This window comes from Arabidopsis thaliana, chromosome 3, assembly GCF_000001735.4.
Source record: "Arabidopsis thaliana chromosome 3, partial sequence".
Lineage (NCBI taxonomy): Eukaryota > Viridiplantae > Streptophyta > Magnoliopsida > Brassicales > Brassicaceae > Arabidopsis > Arabidopsis thaliana.
The window spans coordinates 6,663,613-6,686,952 of record NC_003074.8 but is presented as its reverse complement, the minus strand read 5'-3'; the positions used below and the strand labels follow the sequence as shown (position 1 = coordinate 6,686,952).

Genomic DNA, 23,340 nt, shown 5'->3' with positions numbered 1-23,340 from the left:
TGTTTCCGACAGTGAAGATTCGAGTGGTTGGAGATCGTGCTTGGAATTGTTTTCTCATTGGAGTTAAATCATAATAATGATTATTCTTTGTTTTTAGGTCAATTTTTTAAAAATATATTACTTCTTATGTTCTTTTAGTTTTCTTATTTTAGATGTATATCAAAAATTCAAATTGATCTTCAAATTGACATATGCCACAATTGTAATCTTCAACAATATTGTGATATATTATAAAATCTTTAATTTGTAAAAAAAAAGAAATCAAAATCTAGATTTGTCTCTTTCCAAAATGGTTGACGATAAGGATGATTCATTTTTCAACATCCAAACCAATTTCATACATAGATAAGACTAAATATAATTATATACATGTCCATATTAGCCAAGAAATACTACCTATATAAAAAAAAATCTTTATTGGTAACTTTTTTTTTTCAATTATGACATAGATCATAGATATTTGTTTGTCATTTTTACAGTTCAAAAGCCTTTTAATCATTTGATATCATCAGTATTGTTTAGACACTAAATAGATTGAATATATAACAAAAACTATAAACTAGATGTTATAAAAAAAAAGTAGGAAAAAAAGCAAATAAGCAAACATTGTAATAATACCAAATGAGGAATGAAACCAAATTTCTGTATTTGGAAGTAATGATCTTAGACTCCACGCGACAGTGTTCTTTACTCCTACCAAAAAAAAAGAAAAAACTATAAACTATGAATAAAATATGACCAAAACATGTAGTTAATTGGGTTGTGCTATTTTTATCATTATGTTATCACCCGAAATTTGAATATATGTTATGGTTGTGTGACTTTTATGTTAAAAGTGTTCCCTCATCAGATAGAAGAAGTGGTGGTGCTTGCTTTCTTTTTGGGAGCCCATTTTGGTTGCAAGCCAATAAGAATATCACACCGCTCTTCGAAACAAAACAATAAAGAACACAGTCGCGTGGAGTCTAAGATCATTACTTCCAAATACAGAAATATGTTTTCATTCCTCTTTTGGTATTATTGCAATGTTTGCTTATTTGCTTTTTGTTTTTCTATTTTATATTCAAAGAAATATCCACTTTTGCCACGTTAGGCCGACGTATAGAGTGAGCATAAAACCATAATAGATCCCATATATGACTATGAGTTTATGTAATCATCACTTATATGTATATTTATACACGTACACACGATTGTCATTTAGGTTTAATTTCAACCTTGATGCTACAGAGTTCGACCAAGATTCAAGGGACGACTATGGAGATGTAGTTGTATTTGCTAATTCATAATTAGGCTTTGTTTCCTTTTTATCAAAAAAAAACTAATCTAAAAAGACTCGAGTGATGTGAGAAGTAGAGTTCATCTCCATCAACGCTTGACCTCTTTTTACAAATCCATACAAATCACCAAGACTATAGTAAACTATAAATATCAATGGAGCAATATTTTTTTAGCAAAAAGTAAGATTCAAACATAAAATAGAGAATAGAAAAAATGTTTAATAATTGTCCTAATTAACTAATAGATTTGTAGTCATTCTATTTTTTTATGATTGAGATCTTAGTTTGTATTAATATTTCAGATCCCAAATGATCGCATGTGGTTGTGCTTGTATATATTCAATGATTGAAGGGTTGGTGAGGGCATTTGTGACTAGGGCCTCTAGCCACAAAATATAATCAAGAAAATGTGTTAAAAAAGGACGAATCGTTGAAGCATCAACATTTGTTTTGTTAAGATTATTTGTTGTTGTTTTTATCTATAATTATTTTTTCTTGTTACAGGGTATTCTACTAAAATGCAAAGAGATTACATGGCTATGACTTCAAGGGTCAGAGATGGAGAAAAGTAGTTTGAAAGAGTAGTGTAAACACACGATTTGCTAGTTTTAGAGAACATCGAAAACAAGATATTACGGTGAAGCTAGAGAAGAAAAAGTTCACAAGAAAAACCCTAGTTATGTCATGTGTGGTCCTCCACCACCACGTCTTCTACTACCACGGTTTCCCGGACATGAATCCATTGTTCTAGCTTGGACCTTTTGCGTTGGCTTTATTTGCCTTTTTCCTCTGATTCTTTGAGCTACATATCATTCAGATCCAAAGTCTGAAAGGATTTTGTTTGAAAGGACGACTTTGTTTATCTTTAGTTTCCATATTGATTATGTACTTTGAAATTTGAACGTTAGTTACATCACTATATTTTATATTATTCAATTAATACAATGTCATTTTTGTATTTTCAAGTTTTAATTAACTACTATTTATATCTATCGTTAGCTTTGCATTTTGATGTATTAGTTTTGTCTCATAATAGTGTGATATCAATTTGTCGATAAATTTTTAAAAATAAATGTTGTGATGAATAGTGTTGGCTTATTGCTATAACTAGAGTAATAATAGTCATCATCATTCTTTTTTTTTTAAAATATATGAAATCATTCTATTTTGGAGTTGTCATTAGAAAATTCTAAGAGGAGGCAAAAATTACATGTATATGCTCATCCATGACGATCTATACATTTCTCTTCCTTAGTTCCTTCTATAGAATTTAAGGATATAAGATTGTGAATAAGAACTCAAAATATAAAAGAATAACTCTCTTTTATTAACTTAGGAAAATACCTTAAAACCTAAGCTCTCAAACTCTCAATGCTTAAACACAATGAGTTATGCCACAACTTAGCATCTCCTTATATAAGAATCTCATAAACCAAATCCAAAACCTATTAGGACTATTATTTAGATAACTACCAAATAATCTTTAGATAACTCCTAATATAATTCTAGATAACTCCTAGAATTATTAATCCTAATCTCTTAATGACTTATAGCTTAAGTCATCTTCAAGCTTATTCCAACACCTTCTCCTTGTGATAAGTAAAATTCTCTCATTTAGGATTTTGTCTTAGAGATTTGAAGTGTTTAAATGTTTTAATCCGAGCCTAATGATGAAAGAGACATATATGTTAATGTATTTTTTTAGTTCATGTTTCAGTGAGTTTCCTAATGAAATGAAATAAAATAAGAACTAAAGGTAGAAAATCTGCCAATTTTTCCTCTTTCTCATCAATCAAAGTATCAAACGATAAAAACCCAAATCACAATTCTTAAAATCCATTCATTATTGATAAAAAATCGTCGCTTTGATAATGGGTGTTTTCTCCAATCTTCGAGGTCCTAAAATTGGATTGACCCATGAAGAATTGCCTGTAGTAGCCAATGGCTCTACTTCTTCTTCTTCGTCTCCTTCCTCTTTCAAGCGTAAAGTCTCGACCTTTTTGCCAATCTGCGTGGCTCTTGTCGTCATTATCGAGATCGGGTTCCTCTGTCGGCTCGATAACGCTTCTTTGGTCGATACGTTAACCCATTTTTTCACCAAGTCGTCGTCCGATTTGAAAGTTGGGTCAGGAATAGAGAAATGCCAGGAGTGGTTAGAGAGAGTGGATTCAGTTACTTATTCTAGAGATTTCACTAAAGATCCGATTTTTATCTCTGGTAGTAACAAGGTGTGTAGCAGAATCATTTGTCTATCATCAAATTATGTATATCTAATTTCTCTGTGTGATATTTTCTGAGCTAGACTTTGGTAGCAAGTCAAGGGGATCAAAATTTAGGCTTGCTTGTTAGCTAGTTGTTGTGGGTGGTAATGTTGATTGGATACTGTGGTTTCTTAGTTATAAGCATTGATGTGGATATAATGATTCTTTAAGGGTTTTTATTTTTCAATGATGGTAGTGGCGGAGAACAAGTTCTTACGAGTGGTTATTGGCTTCATATCTCTCAAATTGTAGGACTTCAAATCGTGCTCTGTTGATTGTGTAATGGGATTCACTTCAGATAAGAAACCTGATGCGGCTTTTGGATTAAGTCATCAACCTGGAACACTCAGTATAATCCGTTCCATGGAATCAGCACAGTATTACCAAGAGAATAATCTTGCTCAAGCACGACGGTGGGTAAGCACAGTCTTAACAAGACGTTATACTTTTGCAGGACATGTAAAATTATGTGATTAGTATCTGACTTTTTATCTTCTGTTGTTTCATCAGGAAAGGTTATGATATTGTGATGACAACTAGTCTGTCATCAGATGTTCCTGTTGGGTATTTTTCATGGGCGGAATATGATATTATGGCTCCAGTGCAACCAAAAACAGAGAAAGCTCTTGCTGCTGCTTTTATTTCCAATTGCGCCGCTCGGAATTTCCGCCTGCAAGCTCTTGAAGCCTTAATGAAGACGAATGTTAAGATTGATTCTTATGGTGGTTGTCACCGGAATCGGGATGGGAGTGGTATGTATTAATATTATGCATTGCTAGCGAAATGTTCTATGTCCTAACCATATCAAGTCATTGAACCAATAATTTACGAAAATTCGTTACAGTGGAGAAGGTTGAAGCTCTTAAGCACTACAAATTCAGTCTAGCTTTTGAGAACACCAACGAGGAGGATTATGTCACAGAGAAGTTCTTCCAATCTCTAGTCGCTGGTATAGATATATCTCATCCTCTCTCTCTGATGATCTTGCAAATTTTAGTATTTGCTTCATTAGAAGAATTAGCATTTGTTATATTCTCTGCCACCTCTTAGCTACTGTTAGTCATCTTGCATGATCTGAGCTTATTATCATGTCAATTGATGAAGGGTGATATGCGGATTTAGATACATAGATTATCATATATGTGAGCATTGAACCTACCTTGTTTTCTACTTCTGATTAGCACTAAATGATCAAATCTTCTTTTAGGATCTGTCCCTGTGGTTGTTGGAGCTCCAAATATAGAAGAATTTGCACCTTCTCCTGACTCATTCCTTCACATTAAGCAGATGGATGATGTCAAGGCAGTTGCAAAGAAAATGAAGTATCTTGCGGATAACCCTGACGCCTATAATCAGACGCTAAGGTGCGGTAATATGTAAAATATTTGCCGGATGGAAAACAAAATAAGAACATGTATTGAAAACTTTGCTTTTATAATCAGATGGAAACATGAAGGCCCTTCAGATTCTTTTAAGGCACTTATTGATATGGCTGCTGTACACTCTTCTTGTCGTCTCTGCATCTTTGTGGCTACAAGGATTCGTGAGCAAGAAGAGAAGAGCCCTGAGTTTAAGAGACGACCCTGCAAATGCACCAGAGGCTCAGAGACAGTTTATCATTTGTATGTTAGAGAAAGAGGACGGTTTGACATGGAATCCATCTTCTTGAAGTAAGCCAGCATTATTTCGCTAAACCAGGAAAATTGCTTTATGTATACTTATGTTCTTTGCTATGATGTAACAACAGGGATGGAAATCTGACTCTGGAAGCTCTGGAATCTGCGGTTCTTGCGAAGTTCATGTCTCTGAGATATGAACCAATATGGAAGAAGGAAAGACCCGCGAGCTTAAGAGGAGACGGCAAGCTTAGAGTACATGGGATATATCCTATTGGTCTGACTCAAAGACAAGCTCTTTACAACTTCAAATTCGAAGGAAATTCAAGTCTCAGTACTCACATACAGAGAAACCCTTGTCCCAAATTCGAAGTTGTCTTTGTCTAAATTCTAGAAGAAAACCAAAGTTTATTTTGTGATACATGCTTTGAGTGTAGTTTGTCTTAGGCAGGAATTAAGGAATGTGTACATATAAAAATAAAAGAGTTTTTGCTTGTCTTATTGGGTACTACAATGCACATATGTTCAAGTGTAGTTTGATAAAACACAAAATGACACAAGCATTCTCAGATTAGCTTTAACAGATTTACAGATACTGCAATATGGATCTTGTATGTGATTGACATGTTCTGTTCTGATTGTACAACATCTTTTTTTTTAGAACAAAGAAATCTTTGATAATCGGATACAAGTCATGATGATATGGAATGGAAGTGGGAAAATATATAAACCAGATTTTCTCTTACGTTGACAGAGAATCCACTGTCTGATTTGCCTCGAGCATGATCTTTGACTAAAGTCTTTTAGGATTCTGCTCCATCATCTTTTTATTTGTCTGATCATATTATTGTCTCGCCTACATTAACTTATGTGTATATACCTATCTCTATATTTTTATCCTTATTCGATTTTACTTGTAGTGAATGAATCTATGTGAAAAAAAAGGAAACACAAGTTTGAAAGAGATAATGAACTAGACATGAGTGGAGTAGAACGAAGAGAGTTACAAATTTGACAATGAGTTTGGGTTTTCTCTTTTCTTTTTCTTCTCTCCTTTTTGTTTCAAATCTAATCTTGTAATTTTCTTTTTCATAACTTTTTCTTAGTTTTATTTATTTATTCCAAAACACTTTAAGACATTCCAATTCTTGCTTATACCAAAAGTGGCTAAAAACCGTTAAATCTCCATCTTGTTACTGTCCCCAATTTTCTGATAATTAATATGAATCCAACAAAAAATATAAGACCAATGACATACTAGCAACATGCTCCTGTCATGTTTCAACCCAAGCTTGTAGCATCTTTATCATAAGTGATATGGTTATATATTCACTTATAGTACATTGGATTCACTTTTAATTGTTCGAGCTTTATATATGAACCAAACACATGTCTTCCAACTATAGTTTTGGTGTGAATTGAATCAGTGGGAATATTAGTGTTAACCTAATCACGTTATCTATCAAGCATGTGCTTATAACTTTGATAACACCTACATATCTTTTACAGCGATGGATGTCTATCTATCGAATTTGTACGCTTTGAATATGTAAATATATACACACTTTTTATATAATGTGTGAATATATATGGAAACTAAAATTAAGATAATAGAGGAAGAGCCGTACAGAAATGGAAGAAAGATAAGTGAAAAAGAGAGAATAATTAAAAGGAGAAGATTCAATATCATGCGGCAAAGTTTCTAAACGATTTTGGAGTGTCTATGAGTCATCCCTCTTTGTGCTCTAATGTAAACTTCCCAATCATTACCCACACTCACTTTATCTCTACATAGAATAGAAATACTCCCTATTTATACATATATAAACATCCTAAACACTGTATATAAGGATGTGTATCGTAAGAAAAAGAAAAGGGGGCATTATTGATCATTAAAGGTATGGTGTATAAGAAGCAATGTAAAGTTTTGTTTTTCTCCATGCGTGATCTCAACAAATATCTACGTCGTCTTCTTTAATTGTTAAATGGGTTGGGTTAAATATCTACATTTGTCCCACACGAACATATGACACAAGAAATAACGAAAGTAAAACAGAAAAAGAAGGTATATTTTATGTATAGTGAAATTCAGAGCAGTGAATGTTTCGTACTTCAGAAATGGGTAAGATTTATTATTAAAAAACCTTAACAGAGAAAAATAAAATAAAAGGTATAGAAAAAGGGTTTACTCGTGTCACTGCCTTGCATGTCAAGTACTACGATTTCTAAGAATTTTAATCATTAAGGATAGTCGTTGATTTAATAATTACAAAATTCTAAAAGAACTTGGAGAAAGAGAAAGAGAGCACTAATTCATACATGTGGAGCCAAGTCAGCCAAGTAAGAAAAAAACATAATTCTATGGCTTGCTATGATCATTAAGTTAAAATTGTTTTAGTTTAACGACGGTTTTTTGGTCTCCAATCATAATTAGCTTGTATTATTTTGTTTTTTTTTCTTTGAATAATTTCGTACACAATCTAAATGAGTGTGATTCATAAGATTATAGAAATGTTGGTCTAAAACATTTGTTTTCATTCCGCTCGGATCAGTTGTATTAACCATAAACAACTCAAAAATATTGCATTGTCAATCATAATCTCGTGAATCGCATATAAACTTGTAAACGATAAAAGATATTTGAATCTATTATACATTTTCAATTAAAGCTATTCGATGTAGGTGATAACAAAGGAAAAAACCTTATGTAGAATTACGGTCGTCGTATTATCATAATCGCGTATATTTAAGAAAAATGGTTGCCGTTGCGTTATGGAAGTCTCCAGATCCGACCAACTAGAGGAAAAAAACTGAAATGTGTTGTTTTCCACTAATTTTGTCCTTTGTTGTGTCCATACGATCTCAAACCCTTAAGAATTAGATCCCCCAAACCAAAACAGTAACACGAGACGAATCACCTGATGTCACAACCGAGCGTGCGTCCCACGCTCTTTGGCAAGGTTTCCACGTGTCAGTTTTCCTCCGTACGGTTTCGGACCCATTTGTTCCACCGGAAACGACGGGTGGAGAGAGGTTCCCGCCATCTTATGGTAATCGGAAAATGAGCTGTATTGCATAAAAATGAGTCCCACAAAGTGTCACGTCATCACGTGAACACAATGCGCCGACTCCACCAGATTATTTCTTCCCCTCTCCGCAAATTATTTCCATTTTCGTTGATTTTCTATTTCTTTTTTTAGATCACCCAATTGACGGCAACTACCTTCTTAACCACAATTTTTTTCTGGCAGCCATCGACTTTTGTTTCGTATTTAAAAGTAAAAAGATCCATTTCAAAGTACAAATAAAAATCTTATCATTCCAACGTATAATATAACACAACTTTTAAAAACATTATGCATGACAAGGGTCTATTACGTAAGGCATATTATTGCAAATGACAACCATTTTGGCCAGTTTAGAAAATGTACCAGAAAAAACATATTAGAAATTTTATTTTTGTTAACTTGTGATATAGTTGTGATAAACGTTAGCCTATAGGTTTAAATCAGACGGAGACAATTGGTAAGTGTAAGGCACCGCCACCGACTTTGTCCTCATAGGTCCATTTCATTTACCCTCGTAATATTTCATTCTAAGATTGTGACAAATATGCGTCAGTTTTCATTTGATCATTGATATCATACATGTATTCATCTAAAATATTTACTAGTCTTAAAAATATCATAGTTTTTTTTTCTTATATATAATGAAAGATGTTCCAAACCTTTTTGATGTATATATACTTAAGAGTTACATTCATTTTATTTCTTGGGCATAAAGATGTACATATATTACTATATTATTCACTAGTGTAAATTACACGATGCAAAGTTTTGATTTCTGACATTGATATGTAATTTAGTGGTTTGTAATATTATTGATGTGTCACTAGTCGTATTCGAGTTTGAAATTATGATTTATGCATATTTTTAAAAGAAAAGAAATAAAGCAATGTAAAATACACGACTAATATATTTCGTAGTAACTAAGATTATTTCAGTCAAGATATTTCCGTATAAAATGTATTAAACTCGAACAAAGAAGAAACTACTAGATCAATCTCTAAAGAATGCTACACAAATTGGGCAACGTCAATCTTAGGTTATGTTACTAAAAGTGGCAAATCCCATCTAGAAAGGGATTATGCCTTGTAAGGAAATACTTTGTCACGAGCAAAATGCCATGTTCTTTTCTAGATCTCGATATGTAAGCTTCAAAAGCTATTGATGGCTAATTTGAGATCCATTATTCAATTTGTACTATACGTAATTAAGACACCCGTAAATGTTGTCATGTAGAAGAAACTAGAAACGTTAAACGCATCAAATCAAGAAATTAAATTGAAGGTAATTTTTAACGCCGCCTTTCAAATATTCTTCCTAGGAGAGGCTACAAGACGCGTATTTCTTTCGAATTCTCCAAACCATTACCATTTTGATATATAATACCGACATGCCGTTGATAAAGTTTGTATGCAAATCGTTCATTGGGTATGAGCAAATGCCATCCATTGGTTCTTGTAATTAAATGGTCCAAAAATAGTTTGTTCCCACTACTAGTTACTAATTTGTATCACTCTGCAAAATAATCATGATATAAACGTATGTGCTATTTCTAATTAAAACTCAAAAGTAATCAATGTACAATGCAGAGATGACCATAAAAGAACATTAAAACACTACTTCCACTAAATCTATGGGGTGCCTTGGCAAGGCAATTGAATAAGGAGAATGCATCAAGATGATATAGAAAATGCTATTCAGTTTATAACATTAATGTTTTGGCGGAAAATTTTCTATATATTAGACCTTTCTGTAAAAAAAAAAAAATGATGTAGAAAATGCTATTATGTTTCAAAAATTTCGCACTAGTATAATACGGAACATTGTAGTTTACACTGCTCATTACCATGAAAACCAAGGCAGTATATACCAACATTAATAAACTAAATCGCGATTTCTAGCACCCCCATTAATTAATTTTACTATTATACATTCTCTTTGCTTCTCGAAATAATAAACTTCTCTATATCATTCTACATAATAAATAAGAAAGAAATCGACAAGATCTAAATTTAGATCTATTCAGCTTTTTCGCCTGAGAAGCCAAAATTGTGAATAGAAGAAAGCAGTCGTCATCTTCCCACGTTTGGACGAAATAAAACATAACAATAATAAAATAATAAATCAAATATATAAATCCCTAATTTGTCTTTATTACTCCACAATTTTCTATGTGTATATATATACCCACCTCTCTCTTGTGTATTTGTGTATGTTTTTGTTCCCTATTATATCTTCTAGCTTCTTTCTTCCTCTTCTTCCTTAAAAATTCATCCTCCAAAACATTCTATCATCAACGAAACATTTCATATTAAATTAAATAATAATCGATGGCTGAAATTTGGTTCTTGGTTGTACCAATCCTCATCTTATGCTTGCTTTTGGTAAGAGTGATTGTTTCAAAGAAGAAAAAGAACAGTAGAGGTAAGCTTCCTCCTGGTTCCATGGGATGGCCTTACTTAGGAGAGACTCTACAACTCTATTCACAAAACCCCAATGTTTTCTTCACCTCCAAGCAAAAGAGGTAATTTCGAAACCTTGTCCCTCAAGTTACTTTTTTAGTTATGCTCTTAGATTTAGAAGTGTTTGATCTTCTGATGTGTAGATATGGAGAGATATTCAAAACCCGAATCCTCGGCTATCCATGCGTGATGTTGGCTAGCCCTGAGGCTGCGAGGTTTGTACTTGTGACTCATGCCCATATGTTCAAACCAACTTATCCGAGAAGCAAAGAGAAGCTGATAGGACCCTCTGCACTCTTTTTCCACCAAGGAGATTATCATTCCCATATAAGGAAACTTGTTCAATCCTCTTTCTACCCTGAAACCATCCGTAAACTCATCCCTGATATCGAGCACATTGCCCTTTCTTCCTTACAATCTTGGGCCAATATGCCGATTGTCTCCACCTACCAGGAGATGAAGAAGGTATATATATGTTGAGATGTATACAGCAAACGAACTCACACATTCAGGTTCTCTGAGATCTCCTAATACACAAGATAATCTTGTCTCTTGCAGTTCGCCTTTGATGTGGGTATTCTAGCCATATTTGGACATTTGGAGAGTTCTTACAAAGAGATCTTGAAACATAACTACAATATTGTGGACAAAGGCTACAACTCTTTCCCCATGAGTCTCCCCGGAACATCTTATCACAAAGCTCTCATGGTAATCTCATCTCTGGAATGAATGAATAAATGTACCTTAAAAGCAAATTTTAACAAGTACTGACAAAAACTTGTTATAGGCGAGAAAGCAGCTAAAGACGATAGTAAGCGAGATTATATGCGAAAGAAGAGAGAAAAGGGCCTTGCAAACGGACTTTCTTGGTCATCTACTCAACTTCAAGAACGAAAAAGGTCGTGTGCTAACCCAAGAACAGATTGCAGACAACATCATCGGAGTCCTTTTCGCCGCACAGGACACGACAGCTAGTTGCTTAACTTGGATTCTTAAGTACTTACATGATGATCAGAAACTTCTAGAAGCTGTTAAGGTATGATCACATGCACAGACTATTTTCCACTCTCTTTTGTGTATATATACACTTAAATTTATGTATACATAATGATTGTAGGCTGAGCAAAAGGCTATATATGAAGAAAACAGTAGAGAGAAGAAACCTTTAACATGGAGACAAACGAGGAATATGCCACTGACACATAAGGTAATTGATAAATCATAATAAAATTTAGGTTCGTATATATGAACCACCATTAATATATATATACATCACATGTTTTAATGTTATTTGAAATATAGGTTATAGTTGAAAGCTTGAGGATGGCAAGCATCATATCCTTCACATTCAGAGAAGCAGTGGTTGATGTTGAATATAAGGGTACTAATTAAATCATTTCACACTACTAGAACATTCGATATATTTAAGCTTTTTTGTTATTATCAAAATGTGGTGGTCCAAATGAATATAACTCATTAATTTTTTTTGTAAAATGCATGTATGCAGGATATTTGATACCTAAGGGATGGAAAGTGATGCCACTGTTTCGGAATATTCATCACAATCCGAAATATTTTTCAAACCCTGAGGTTTTCGACCCATCTAGATTCGAGGTAAATAATTAAGAAACTACATACAAATTTAGAACTTTAGTAACTTATATTTATTACTTTTGATAAAAGATAGATAATCTAAAACGTGTTAATTGGTCAAAAATAAACTGAAGGTAAATCCGAAGCCGAATACATTCATGCCTTTTGGAAGTGGAGTTCATGCTTGTCCCGGGAACGAACTCGCCAAGTTACAAATTCTTATATTTCTCCACCATTTAGTTTCCAATTTCCGGTATGTTTTCCATGCACGATAAGATATTCAAATTGGTATAATCTATGATCTACACAATTTTTAAGTGTTTTTATATATATATATATATATATATATATATATATATATATATAAACATACACGTAATTAAATTAATTGTCAAATCTTAATATTAGTATAATCGATCATTTACAACATAAGTTGTTACCATCTTAACAACGTGTCAAAAACATGGTTTTGAAAATTTATGATCGTACACAAAACACAATAAAGACTTTGGATAGTAACTTGTCTAAACATGATTAATCACATCACTATCCCTAACTAATAAAGTACATTTATCTCTATATATATAACTCAAACAAATGCTTTCACATATGAATATATGATGTACTAATGATGTAATTAATAAATGATAGTTGTTGCTGTTATTTAATGGTATTTAATATTGTGTGTATGCAGATGGGAAGTGAAGGGAGGAGAGAAAGGAATACAGTACAGTCCATTTCCAATACCTCAAAACGGTCTTCCCGCTACATTTCGTCGACATTCTCTTTAGTTCCTTAAACCTTTGTAGTAATCTTTGTTGTAGTTAGCCAAATCTAATCCAAATTCGATATAAAAAATCCCCTTTCTATTTTTTTTTAAAATCATTGTTGTAGTCTTGAGGGGGTTTAACATGTAACAACTATGATGAAGTAAAATGTCGATTCCGGTATTATAAATTACAGTCGAAAATGGTCAATTTGTTTTGGGGATAAAATACCTTGTAAACCAAAATCGAGACCCACGTGAAAGGAGCAGCGCGACCACAACAAAGCATGAATTTGAAAAAGAAAAAATAAAAAAATAAAATTAGAGGTGGTGTGTGAATGGACTTCGAAAATGACGTGGCTACGGTAAAAAAGAGAGAATCTTTTCACTTTCATGAGACAATGCCACGTGTCGATAAATGAACAGGCCACCTAGAAAGAGTTTTTGAATTCCGTTTCATCATATCTTTGAGGAATGGTCCACCCTAAAACATATGCCTTATTCATATGATTTCTTTTTTGTTGTAAAAATAACCTTATTCATATGATGTTATGACTTAGTCATATGAGATGATCGTAGTTTCAAAATAAAGCCTTACAAGGATATCATCCAAGGAATCGAGCATCACAAGTGAGTAATAATCATCACACTAAAATTAGAACCACAAAAAATGAAAAAGAAAAGAAGAAGCATCAACATTGATCATATAAAAGGAGGATTCCTTTATTATTGATAATAATTTTTTGGGGTGTAAATTTACATGGGAGTGTTGAGTGTTGTACCAATGAAAATATAAAGTTAGCTAGGGGGGGGGGGGCTAATTTACGAACTGATTTCCTTTTCGGGTTTTAGTCTGTTTTATATCCATTTTTGTTTGGTGCTCCTACTCGTGCAACCAAACATCGCCATTATTCATTTTTGTTTAATTATTAAAAACAAAACAAAAAATGAAAAAAGAATTTAATCTTTATATATTTACGTGATGTAGTTTATCTGTTTCAATCCATTTTTTTTTTGTGTCGGAAATTTAGTAGTTGTTGTCCCGTTGAGTGTGTGTGGCTATGGTATGTGAATTTTTAATCCACATATAAGATTTTATATACAAGTAAGGAATTGACAAGTAATTAGTTTGGTAGCTGAGTATTTTGAAGAGACATAGATAAGACTAAACACATAATATCCTGCTCACTCAAAAATTAGTCAGCCACTTTGATGATTCAGATATTTGATGATGACTACTAATTATCCCTTATCAATTATCATTGGTTAGGTTCTCTCAGATTGGGCTCTTGGGCTTACGCCCGACGGCCCAAGACTATTGTATTACATATTCACATATCCTAGTACTAGAAGTATCGCTCAATAAATGGGTGGATTAAAAATATACATTGGGCTTAAACATAATTCAAGAAGCCCATTTTGTTTTCTTGGTTCTGAAATTTTTGTAGTAAGAAGAAAAGCTACAGATGACAATTTATTTGTCGACGTAACTAGAGATGACGAGATACTAGACAAATTAATGTGTATGAAGTGGTAGAAAGAAAAGTCTATGCATGGTTGGAAAGGTTAGAAATCATAAATGGTTAGAAATAAATGAGTCCAAGCGTGACAAATCGAAAGTCAAGTGTTTGGAAGCATGAGTTATAAAATGCCGTGGATGGGATCAATCTTGATAAAGAAAACTAGAAAGATTACATATTACACCGCTTAATATTTTAGTAGACAGATTATTATCATGCATATGATATGATTCATCTGTCACGACTCACGTAGATACATAATTTTAGATTTAAAGATGCCATTTAATTTCAAAACATGATATTTGAATACATGTATCAAGAACACTTTTCGGAAAAATATCAAGAACACATAGATTGACGTAGAAAAGTATCCTCGAATGGGACAAACCCTCATTGTCAATGACTTTGAATGAGGAAGACATATTGAAACAACGGAAAAAGCCATACCACTTGCGTTGTTAACATAAAGATTAACATACAAAATAAATATAAACTTAGAATGTTAACAAAAGGCTGGAAGTTAATTAAGGGGAACATGATCATCATTGCTTATACTTGGGCATCATGCTCCTCCTCCTGCTTTGGTTTAAAGTTAAGGAATCCTTATCTTACAGCCAAAGTGTTATAATTACTCTCATTTACCTCCACTGTTATCCTATTATCTTCGCTTTTTTTTTAATAAACTGTATTTTAAACAATAAAAATAATTAATACTAGTGTGAATGAGAGTAATTAAAAAGCAAAAAAAAAAAAAAAAGAAGAAAGAGAGAGACTTCTTCATATACACTGTATTTTTAAAAAATAATAAATAATTAATACTAGTAATTATGAGGAGTTGTTCTTTGTTGTCGATACGAAACTAAAATACATAATAAACAATCAAAAAGAGAAAAAAAGAAAGAAGGTCTGTGAGATCCCAATTACAATTTCGCAAGGCTTTTTGCAATTTCCATCTGTCGCTCACCGGAGGAATTAGAACGTGCTCCGAATCTCTTCTCTTCCCCAAATAGATTCCGATCGATTACGCAACCAAATTCTCGGCGTTTGAATTTTTTTTTCCGGAGAACAGGTGGTTTCTTCTTCTCCAGGAAGATTTTTGATTCTTCTGTCGGATGATTTCTCAGTGAAAATCATGGAATCGGTATCATCACGCGGCGGAGACCCCGTCGTAAAACCGTCGATGGAGGTCTGGCATTTCCAGATTGCTGTCTATTTCGCTTTCGGATTCTTCTTCTTGAGGCTTGTCCTCGATAGATACGTCTTTCAAGTAAGTCATTATTTCTTCGAATTCATGACGGAAGCTTTTATTGCCTCTCTAGTATTAAATTCGCCTTGTTGATGATGTATAATGCGTTGACAGTTGAATTTCTTCAATCACCATTTAATCCTTTCATTAACAAAGGAACAGTTTTGTTGGTTACTTGTCGATTTATTGGTGTCTCATTTTGTTTTTAATCTTTGTCAGAGGATAGCTCTTTGGCTTTTGAGTACTGGTTCTGCTCCGATTAAATTGAATGATGCTGCTACTCGGGCAAAAATCGTCAAATGCAAAGAGTCCTTGTGGAAATTGTTGTATTATGCTGCTTGTGACTTTTTCGTTCTACAAGTCATTTATCACGAGCCGTGGGCTAGAGATATCAAACTCTACTTCCACGGTTGGCCTAATCAAGAGTTGAAGTGAGTATTCACTTTTGCTAGCTGCCTTGAGTTTCTTGGTTTAGAATTATGCCCGTAGAGTTCATTTTCATGGCATAGTACCCAGGACATGTGATACATTAGAATGTTGTTTTCTTTTTTTTTGTAGGCTTTCAATAAAGCTTTACTATATGTGCCAGTGCGGTTTTTATGTGTATGGTGTGGCTGCGTTGCTTGCATGGGAGACAAGAAGAAAGGATTTTGCTGTCATGATGTCTCACCATGTAATTACAATCATCCTGCTTAGCTACTCCTACTTAACCAGGTAATTACACCTTGATTCATCATTTTGCATCAGAACATCCTTTGTTGAAAAGAGTTAATCAATTAGCACCTAGATTTAATCAGTTCATATCTTAAGTAGCACCTAGATTTTGAAAGGATTTGCTAAGTTTAACAAATCAATTCAATCTAAAAGAGCTTTTACTGTAAAAAAGTTCTTTGCATTTGTTTTCTTGTTAAAAAGATTCTGTTGACTGATGTTTTGTTGTTTAGTGAGCTATAGAGCAACCTAGAAAGATTAAAAGACTACTGGGAATTGTTTTGTTTTCTTCTGCAGTTTTTTCCGGATTGGAGCAATCATCCTAGCCCTTCATGATGCAAGTGATGTCTTTATGGAAACTGCTAAAATTTTCAAGTACTCTGAAAAAGAATTTGGAGCAAGTGTATGTTTTGCATTATTTGCTGTCTCCTGGCTATTGCTACGGTTGATATACTTCCCATTTTGGATCATCAGGGCCACGAGGTAGACATACTATATTTGAACTCTATTTAGTTTTAATGTCTTTTACTTGATGTCAATGTTTGATCTGAGATTCACATTTTTGTTTGTTGAAGCATTGAACTCCTGGATTATTTGGATATGACATCAGCTGAAGGCACATTGATGTACTATTCTTTCAACACTATGTTACTAATGCTGCTTGTTTTCCACATATATTGGTGGTATCTCATTTGTGCCATGATTGTAAGACTACTTAAAAACAGAGGAAAAGTTGGAGAAGACATAAGATCCGGTAAGACTTGTTTATATCTTTCATATGAGTCCGGGTCATCTTTCTCTATTGCTAAACTGGCTAGCTTTAAGGGGAAATGACTTTCTTACTTACTTGCAAAGCCACAAGCTATTATAGTCTTCTTCATTGTTGTATGTTGTGTTGGGTATGTAATGTGATCTATTGAAGTTTTTGTGTAACCATAGTTTGGTTCTTTTGTGAATGGCAGATTCAGAGGATGATGATGATTAGTCTTGTAAGATACGGAACATGTTTCCACTTCTCCAACCAAACCATTTAGCTGCTGAAGAATTTGTTTTCAGCTTCATTACCTTACTGACTAGCGTTGGAGGTAAACAAAAAAAAGAAGAAAAGGTTATAGATTTTTTTTCAGTTTTGTATTGGTCTGAGTCCATTTCGACATTAGACTGCATATTCTCTTTGACATATAAGAAAAAAAAAACAGAAACTCTGGGTTTCTTGTGTTGTTCGGTGATGTATAAAACAATATTGGAAGTCTCTCTGTAAATGCAATTCCTCATTGTATGGTTTTCAACACCATAGCCTTTTGTTATGGAGCTCACTCTTGAAAATTTTATCTGTTCAGTGGTTGCTTATATTCATTAGTTTTATTTTTTGTTTTCCAATTAAATCAGTTTTTTGATAGCTGTTCACAAAATGTATATGTTTTGAGTAAAAGCCAAATGTCATTCAACATAGGGCTGGGCACAAGTCAAATACTTGCCAATTTGGAGGTACTTGTGACTCGACTTGCCTTGTCCAAGTAATTGGATTTTTGGCTTGTTACTTGCCTTGTTAAAACGACTACTTGGTCTAGCAAGTACTTGTCTAAATTTTGATTACTTGCAAGTTACTTGACCCGCCTTGTTACTTGCCAAAATTAAATACTTTTACTTAGAACCTAAAATATTTGGAATAAAAAACCCTATTTCATACATAATATTTAAGGTCAATGAGTTTTGTTACAATAAATTTTAAATTTTTAGCTTTTATAGGCCAAACCAAAATTTTAAATCTATTATAATAATTTAAGCATTAGTATGTTAGTAACAAGTATACAATGTTCAACAATTAACAAGGTAAGTAATAGAAATTTATTTATATCCAGACCTAATTATTAGTGATCCCACAAGTCACATGTACAAATAACGAGTAACAGAGCAAGTAAAAGGACAAACATCAAAATGAGGCAAGTAACGAGGCAAGTAACGGGACAAGTATCAAAACGAGGCAAGTAACGAGGCAAGTATCAAAAAAAAATTATGATACTTGATACTTGGCTTGCACTTGCAAGTAATAAAATAAACCGACTTGTTACTTGACTTGCCTATGACGAGTAACTTGAATTTTCAAGGTGAGTACGAGCCGAGTAGCGAGTACTTGTGCCCCGGCCTAATTCAACACATTCACACGGTAACAAAAAGCCAAACACTACAAGATCTTGTAACAGTAATTGTGCATGAATCGGCTCTCAACAATTGACTCATGACACTCATCCTTCAACAAGATCTTGTAGCAGTAACAGCTCTTTGAGACTTTGAGTCCTTGTTTTGGTTTTACTAATATGACTAGACGAAAAAGACAATAATTAAGTCTTTCAATTGATTACCATTTAAAGTCAACGTTATGAGTCAGTAGCTTTCCATTGATGAATCAAGTTCAGCTTTTCGATGCCGCACTGTTTTACCTTCAAGCCAGCTTCTCCAGAGGGCTCTCTCGGCGACGACCATCTTCCCCATCCTTCCCCAGGTACGCGTTTCGTTACTCCAAAAACTGCCCACCACATGTTTGTCAAAATGCCTGACTGAGTTCTTCTTTGACTTTATTGTACAGAGGGAAGTGTTGCCTCCACTTTTAACCTCAGCCACGAGTTAGCTCATGCTTTTCAAACCCCGTCGTACCACGACATACGTTCACGGCTTCTTGTTATTGACCCAACACAAGAAAATCTCGAGCTGTTTCTTTCTCAAGAGCTCAGACCAAACAACGAATCCGTTCAAGAAGCTCTTAGTCTTAGACACGCCAAGCAAACTACACTTACCAATCTTGTCTCTACTTACTTCCAACACAGCGAAGACGCCACCCGATTTTGCTTGAATCTTTACCAAAACGTCCACAGTGCTCGCTGCCACCTCTACACACCCCTCTTAGACCTCTTCAATATCTTTCCCCGTGATTCCCATTCCGCAATTGACGAGTCCTTCTGTAACTTAGCATTCGACGTTTTTCTTAAGCTTGACACGTTTGAAAACCCTTTCGCATCTCCTGAATCTCACAGCTTTCAAGACACCCAATTATGCTTTTATCAGCTGGCTGACAAGCTGGACACCCGTATTCGTAAGTCTAAGTCACGGGTCCGCCTCCTCCATCATGCCACAGCTGGTTCTGCCTTATGTCTTGTAACTGCTGTTGTTGTGGTTGCTGCTTCTGCGGCATTTATCGCATATCATGCACTTCCCACCATTCTTGTTGTTGCAGGTCCCTTGTGCACTCCCTACCTCCCTCACAGTTTCAAGAAGAAGGAGTTGTCTAACATTTTTCAGCTAAATGTTGCTGCCAAGGGTACTTTTGCGCTCAACAAAGATCTTGACACCATTGACCGTCTTGTCTCCCGTTTGCACACGGGGGTTAAAAACGACAAGCTTCTTATTCGCCTTGGATTAGAGAGGGGGAGGGACGTGTATACAATTCCGGAGTTTGTGAAACAGCTTCGAAAGAGCCATGTTAACCACACCCATCAACTCGAGGTTCTTGTGGATCATATATGTCGTTGGTTCACTAATGTTAACAAATCCAGATCGTTGCTCCTTAAAGAGATCCTTCGTCCCCAAACGTAAGCTCCTCAACCTATTTGTATCAGTGGTTTTTTGAGCTTATGCGAGAGGACAACAGGACCGAGGCAATATACAGACGTTGTATCTGTAGCTAGGAATAGAGACTTTTTATCATCATATTTGATAGATCATAGACTTGTCTGCATTAAGCAGATATTGGATGTTGTATTGGTTCATATCATCAAATCAGACAATTATTTTGTTTTTTTCACTTCAGGTTAAAGATTTAACATTAGCTGTTCACAAAATGTGTCTATTTGAAGAATAAAATCAAGTCATGAAGAGAATTTGAGTAGTCATATTTGAGTAAAAAGCAAAATGTCACTCATTCACAAACCTTCACACGATGACAAAAAGCCAAACACTACAATCAAATTTCATTACAAAAACAAAAGAAAGCTTTACGATACAAACTGGTTATTTAAAGTCGTTTTCCAGAGAGGCTGATGGAGCTGACTTTCAAAGGCGTGGCAACCACAAGCGGTGCTTCTGGCGATTTGTTACCGGAGAAGGAGAAGTTATCGTGCATGAATCGGCTCTCAACAATTGACTCATCCTTCAACAAGATCTTGTAGCAGTAACAGCTCTTGAGTCCTTGTTGGTTCCTATAGCATTCGTGTGCACTGTTCTTCACCCGCTCCAAGTCCCATATCACACTGAATTTCCCCACTGTTGCTACTATGTGTCTCTCTTGCTTTCCACTCTCAGTTACCTGCAAACAATACACAACAAAGACAATGAGATTTGGTTTTATAAACAATCAAGAATCTTAGGAAGACAGTAATAATGTGTGAAGTGAAACTTACCCATGAGAAGTGACCGCCATGAAACTTATTATCTTTTCCTGCCAAGTGTGAATCTAGTGGTGTTAGCTTCAGCAGCCTAGGGGCTGGTATTTTGTTTCCCATTCTTCCGCTAAAGCCTGTTTTTGTCAGACCATTTTTGTCTGTGAAAAGGGTGCAAATAAGAACCAAGTACGTATCTGTGGTGCCCAGTATCCATTTCCCATCATAAGAAACGTCCACATGTGTAATTGGTGAACCGAGCCCTGGAAAAGCCGTTTTTGCCATTCTCATTGAGGTCTTTGAGTAAAGTCTTATCTTTCCGTCAAGTGATCCCACAACGATTGACCCATCTCCAGTAGTTGCAAAGCACTGGAAATTTGTTCCTCTAGAGAACTGATGGCCTTGAGTCCATTCCAAGATGGGAGAGTCAATGTTCTGCACTATACCTCTCCTATCCCTCATGTCCCATTGACACAGCCTATTGTCATCCAATCCCAAAAACGTTGACTCTGATGGATCTAGCTGCGACCCTTTGGTATCATTTGTTATGTCTCTCATCGTGATTTCAGTCCCGTCTTTCTCAAATTTCCATTCAGTAACAATCTTCCCTGACTCTATATCGAGCTGCTTAACACCAGTGGAGTTAGGTTTCCCTTGTTTAGCTGGACTCATCAGCATCATATTAGTCTCTGCCCTCATCAAAAGAGCCTTGTTCGGTGTTGTCTGGCTTGACCCTGATCCGAACTTTGAGTTTCCAGAATCAAATCTCACGCACACACCTTTCCCATGAATACCACGCTCCATATTCCTATAAACCTGAACCCCATAATCATTCACCAAGAACGAATTATCCAACGCTCCCAAAGTCAAACTCTGCACTCCACCATTAGCCACCTCTTCAAACTCTTCCGTCAAATCCGTATTCCTCTTCCCCTGAGTTTCCTCTTCCTCAGGTGGAGCTTCAGCATCCTCCCACATAGAATCATCAGCAGCCTCAGGATTAGCCCACCCAATGAAATCTTTACCATACACTTTAACTCTATTCTCCTCACTTGCCCTGATCTTATACACATTCTCAAACAGATAGTCCTGAAACCTAGTAACAAACTTCCTATAATCCTCATCCGTCAAGAACTTCAAAGCCCAAACACCATTACTAACAAAGTCAACCCTACGTTGATCCCCAAACATTTTCAACTGCATATCCGTAGAAACCCTAGCTTTAACCTTAGTACCAACACCCAGAAACCAAAAAGACTCACCTCCTTCACCTGATTCTTCACAATCATCATAATCATCAATATCTTCTCCATCCACTGACGAAGTTTTCACAAACTTGTATGATGTCATCTTATCCGAAACGATCCATTTCGCTTTGGGTGTGTTTCCCCCGATATGGCGGTAAAGCTTCACAGCGTTCTTCATCTTGGGTGTTACGGAAGAAGAAGATGGGTATTTCAACTTCAAGGCTTTTAGCTTCTGCTCAATATCGAGAGACGATGAATCAGTTGGTCCTGAAGAAGAAGAAGAATCAGACGGTCTTGTACCAGAAACAGATGATGATCCTTGCTTCTTCGCGTCATCGTATTGATCCTCGTCTTCTTCTTCATAGTAATCTGAATCGGATTCTGTATCCGATTCGCTGATTCGATCTTCACGACTCTGAGAAGTACCCATGGAATGCGATCAGCTACTACAAGAAGAACAGAATCGGAGAGAAGTAGCCAAAAATAACAAGTTTCTTCGTTCTGAACAGAATCTGAAAGTTACCGAAATTTCTGGGCGAAATCGAAAGGAAATTGGAAAATTTCTCGAGAAAATTGTGTGAGAGAGTGTAGGGGAAGAAGTTAGGGATTTAGAGGAGGATTAGGGATTTCTAAGTATTTATAGGGTTTCGTGAATCTGTTGGTTAGCGTCGGAATAAAGTTGGGTTTGCTTCAACATGACGCAACGCTTTTAGGACGCGTTGGTCACTCCGAGTCACTCTGTTGCAGACAGAGTCGTTCTAAAAAAAACCATTTACTATTGTTAAAACTTATTAGAACTCACAATAATCTTTCACTTTATATATTTAATTGTTACAAAGGTTGTACATTTAAAATATTTTTAAATTCATACATTTGAAAATACAAAGAGAAAAGGTTGTAAACTCTCCTATGAAAATACAAATATTTTTGCATTATTCACGTATAAAAAGATGATAATCGAGATAATTGAAAGTAGTATGAAACACAGAGAAAAGGTTACATGAAAAATAATAGATAAGGCCAAAATAAAAACGCGCCAGGTAGGGGTCGAACCTACGACCTTCTGCTTAGGAAACAGACGCTCTATCCACTGAGCTACAGGCGCTTTCTTATTCTATATTGTATGTCTTATTAAATTAACTCTTAACTTTATTGCAAAAAAAAGAAATTAACATTTTTCAGACATTTTCTCTACTTTCA

At 34.9% G+C, this 23,340-nt stretch overlaps 6 protein-coding genes, 1 long non-coding RNA gene and 1 other non-coding gene across 9 annotated transcripts; 5 read left to right on the top strand and 3 right to left on the bottom strand.

The window, feature by feature from the left end:
- Positions 1-1,617: 1,617 nt before the first annotated feature.
- AT3G03805 lies at positions 1,618-2,054 on the top strand. The gene has a single exon (NR_141038.1). It is a non-coding gene; the product is annotated as an other RNA (long non-coding RNA).
- An 869-nt stretch (positions 2,055-2,923) lies between these two features.
- FUT11 (fucosyltransferase 11) lies at positions 2,924-5,757 on the top strand. The gene is made up of 7 exons (NM_112815.4): positions 2,924-3,508; positions 3,794-3,954; positions 4,052-4,293; positions 4,386-4,490; positions 4,749-4,905; positions 4,984-5,211; positions 5,289-5,757. Exons 1-7 carry the CDS (start codon positions 3,152-3,154, stop codon positions 5,542-5,544), a joined length of 1,506 nt encoding a protein of 501 aa, NP_188559.1. The 5' UTR covers positions 2,924-3,151; the 3' UTR covers positions 5,545-5,757.
- Positions 5,758-7,723: 1,966 nt separating this feature from the next.
- Positions 7,724-8,323, bottom strand: AT3G19274 (uncharacterized protein). The gene has a single exon (NM_001338389.1). The coding sequence runs from the start codon at positions 8,232-8,234 to the stop codon at positions 8,082-8,084; it is 153 nt and encodes a 50-aa protein (NP_001319590.1). The 5' UTR covers positions 8,235-8,323; the 3' UTR covers positions 7,724-8,081.
- Positions 8,324-10,431: 2,108 nt separating this feature from the next.
- Positions 10,432-13,264, top strand: CYP707A4 (cytochrome P450, family 707, subfamily A, polypeptide 4). 2 transcript variants are annotated; one of them, NM_112814.2, is made up of 9 exons: positions 10,432-10,746; positions 10,828-11,149; positions 11,243-11,392; positions 11,472-11,720; positions 11,802-11,891; positions 11,987-12,065; positions 12,192-12,298; positions 12,412-12,530; positions 12,972-13,264. In NM_112814.2, the coding sequence occupies exons 1-9, from the start codon at positions 10,553-10,555 to the stop codon at positions 13,066-13,068; spliced, it is 1,407 nt and encodes a 468-aa protein (NP_566628.1). In that variant the 5' UTR covers positions 10,432-10,552; the 3' UTR covers positions 13,069-13,264. The 2 variants fall into 2 exon arrangements, with proteins under 2 accessions (NP_566628.1, NP_001319589.1); NM_001338388.1 differs by lacking the exon at positions 12,972-13,264 and having other exon boundaries at positions 10,433-10,746; positions 12,412-12,555.
- A 2,050-nt stretch (positions 13,265-15,314) lies between these two features.
- On the top strand, positions 15,315-17,888 carry LOH2 (LAG1 homologue 2). The gene is made up of 6 exons (NM_112813.2): positions 15,315-15,830; positions 16,029-16,240; positions 16,368-16,523; positions 16,818-17,003; positions 17,096-17,274; positions 17,483-17,888. Exons 1-6 carry the CDS (start codon positions 15,696-15,698, stop codon positions 17,503-17,505), a joined length of 891 nt encoding a protein of 296 aa, NP_188557.1. The 5' UTR covers positions 15,315-15,695; the 3' UTR covers positions 17,506-17,888.
- A 669-nt stretch (positions 17,889-18,557) lies between these two features.
- On the top strand, positions 18,558-20,344 carry AT3G19250 (transmembrane protein, putative (DUF677)). The gene is made up of 2 exons (NM_112812.4): positions 18,558-19,023; positions 19,108-20,344. The coding sequence occupies exons 1-2, from the start codon at positions 18,945-18,947 to the stop codon at positions 20,109-20,111; spliced, it is 1,083 nt and encodes a 360-aa protein (NP_188556.2). The 5' UTR covers positions 18,558-18,944; the 3' UTR covers positions 20,112-20,344.
- AT3G19240 (Vacuolar import/degradation, Vid27-related protein) lies at positions 19,932-22,909 on the bottom strand. The gene is made up of 2 exons (NM_112811.3): positions 20,915-22,909; positions 19,932-20,820 (listed from the first exon to the last, which is right to left on the bottom strand). Exons 1-2 carry the CDS (start codon positions 22,568-22,570, stop codon positions 20,530-20,532), a joined length of 1,947 nt encoding a protein of 648 aa, NP_188555.1. The 5' UTR covers positions 22,571-22,909; the 3' UTR covers positions 19,932-20,529.
- Positions 22,910-23,172: 263 nt separating this feature from the next.
- Positions 23,173-23,245, bottom strand: AT3G19235. The gene has a single exon. It is a non-coding gene; the product is annotated as a tRNA-Arg (tRNA).
- Positions 23,246-23,340: the final 95 nt, after the last annotated feature.

Coding starts and splice junctions, on each gene's coding strand:
- FUT11 (NM_112815.4), top strand. CDS start 3,152: ATGGGTGTTTTCTCCAATCTTCGAGGTCCTAAAATTGGATTGACCCAT. Junction 3,509..3,793: donor TTATCTCTGGTAGTAACAAG/GTGTGTAGCAGA, acceptor CTCAAATTGTAG/GACTTCAAATCGTGCTCTGT. Junction 5,212..5,288: donor ATGGAATCCATCTTCTTGAA/GTAAGCCAGCAT, acceptor ATGTAACAACAG/GGATGGAAATCTGACTCTGG.
- AT3G19240 (NM_112811.3), bottom strand. CDS start 22,570: ATGGGTACTTCTCAGAGTCGTGAAGATCGAATCAGCGAATCGGATACA. Junction 20,821..20,914: donor ATGGCGGTCACTTCTCATGG/GTAAGTTTCACT, acceptor TATTGTTTGCAG/GTAACTGAGAGTGGAAAGCA.
- AT3G19250 (NM_112812.4), top strand. CDS start 18,945: ATGCCGCACTGTTTTACCTTCAAGCCAGCTTCTCCAGAGGGCTCTCTC. Junction 19,024..19,107: donor TCTTCCCCATCCTTCCCCAG/GTACGCGTTTCG, acceptor TTTATTGTACAG/AGGGAAGTGTTGCCTCCACT.
- AT3G19274 (NM_001338389.1), bottom strand. CDS start 8,234: ATGCAATACAGCTCATTTTCCGATTACCATAAGATGGCGGGAACCTCT.
- LOH2 (NM_112813.2), top strand. CDS start 15,696: ATGGAATCGGTATCATCACGCGGCGGAGACCCCGTCGTAAAACCGTCG. Junction 15,831..16,028: donor TCGATAGATACGTCTTTCAA/GTAAGTCATTAT, acceptor AATCTTTGTCAG/AGGATAGCTCTTTGGCTTTT. Junction 17,004..17,095: donor TGGATCATCAGGGCCACGAG/GTAGACATACTA, acceptor TGTTTGTTGAAG/CATTGAACTCCTGGATTATT.
- CYP707A4 (NM_112814.2), top strand. CDS start 10,553: ATGGCTGAAATTTGGTTCTTGGTTGTACCAATCCTCATCTTATGCTTG. Junction 11,892..11,986: donor ATATGCCACTGACACATAAG/GTAATTGATAAA, acceptor TTTGAAATATAG/GTTATAGTTGAAAGCTTGAG. Junction 12,531..12,971: donor CATTTAGTTTCCAATTTCCG/GTATGTTTTCCA, acceptor GTGTGTATGCAG/ATGGGAAGTGAAGGGAGGAG.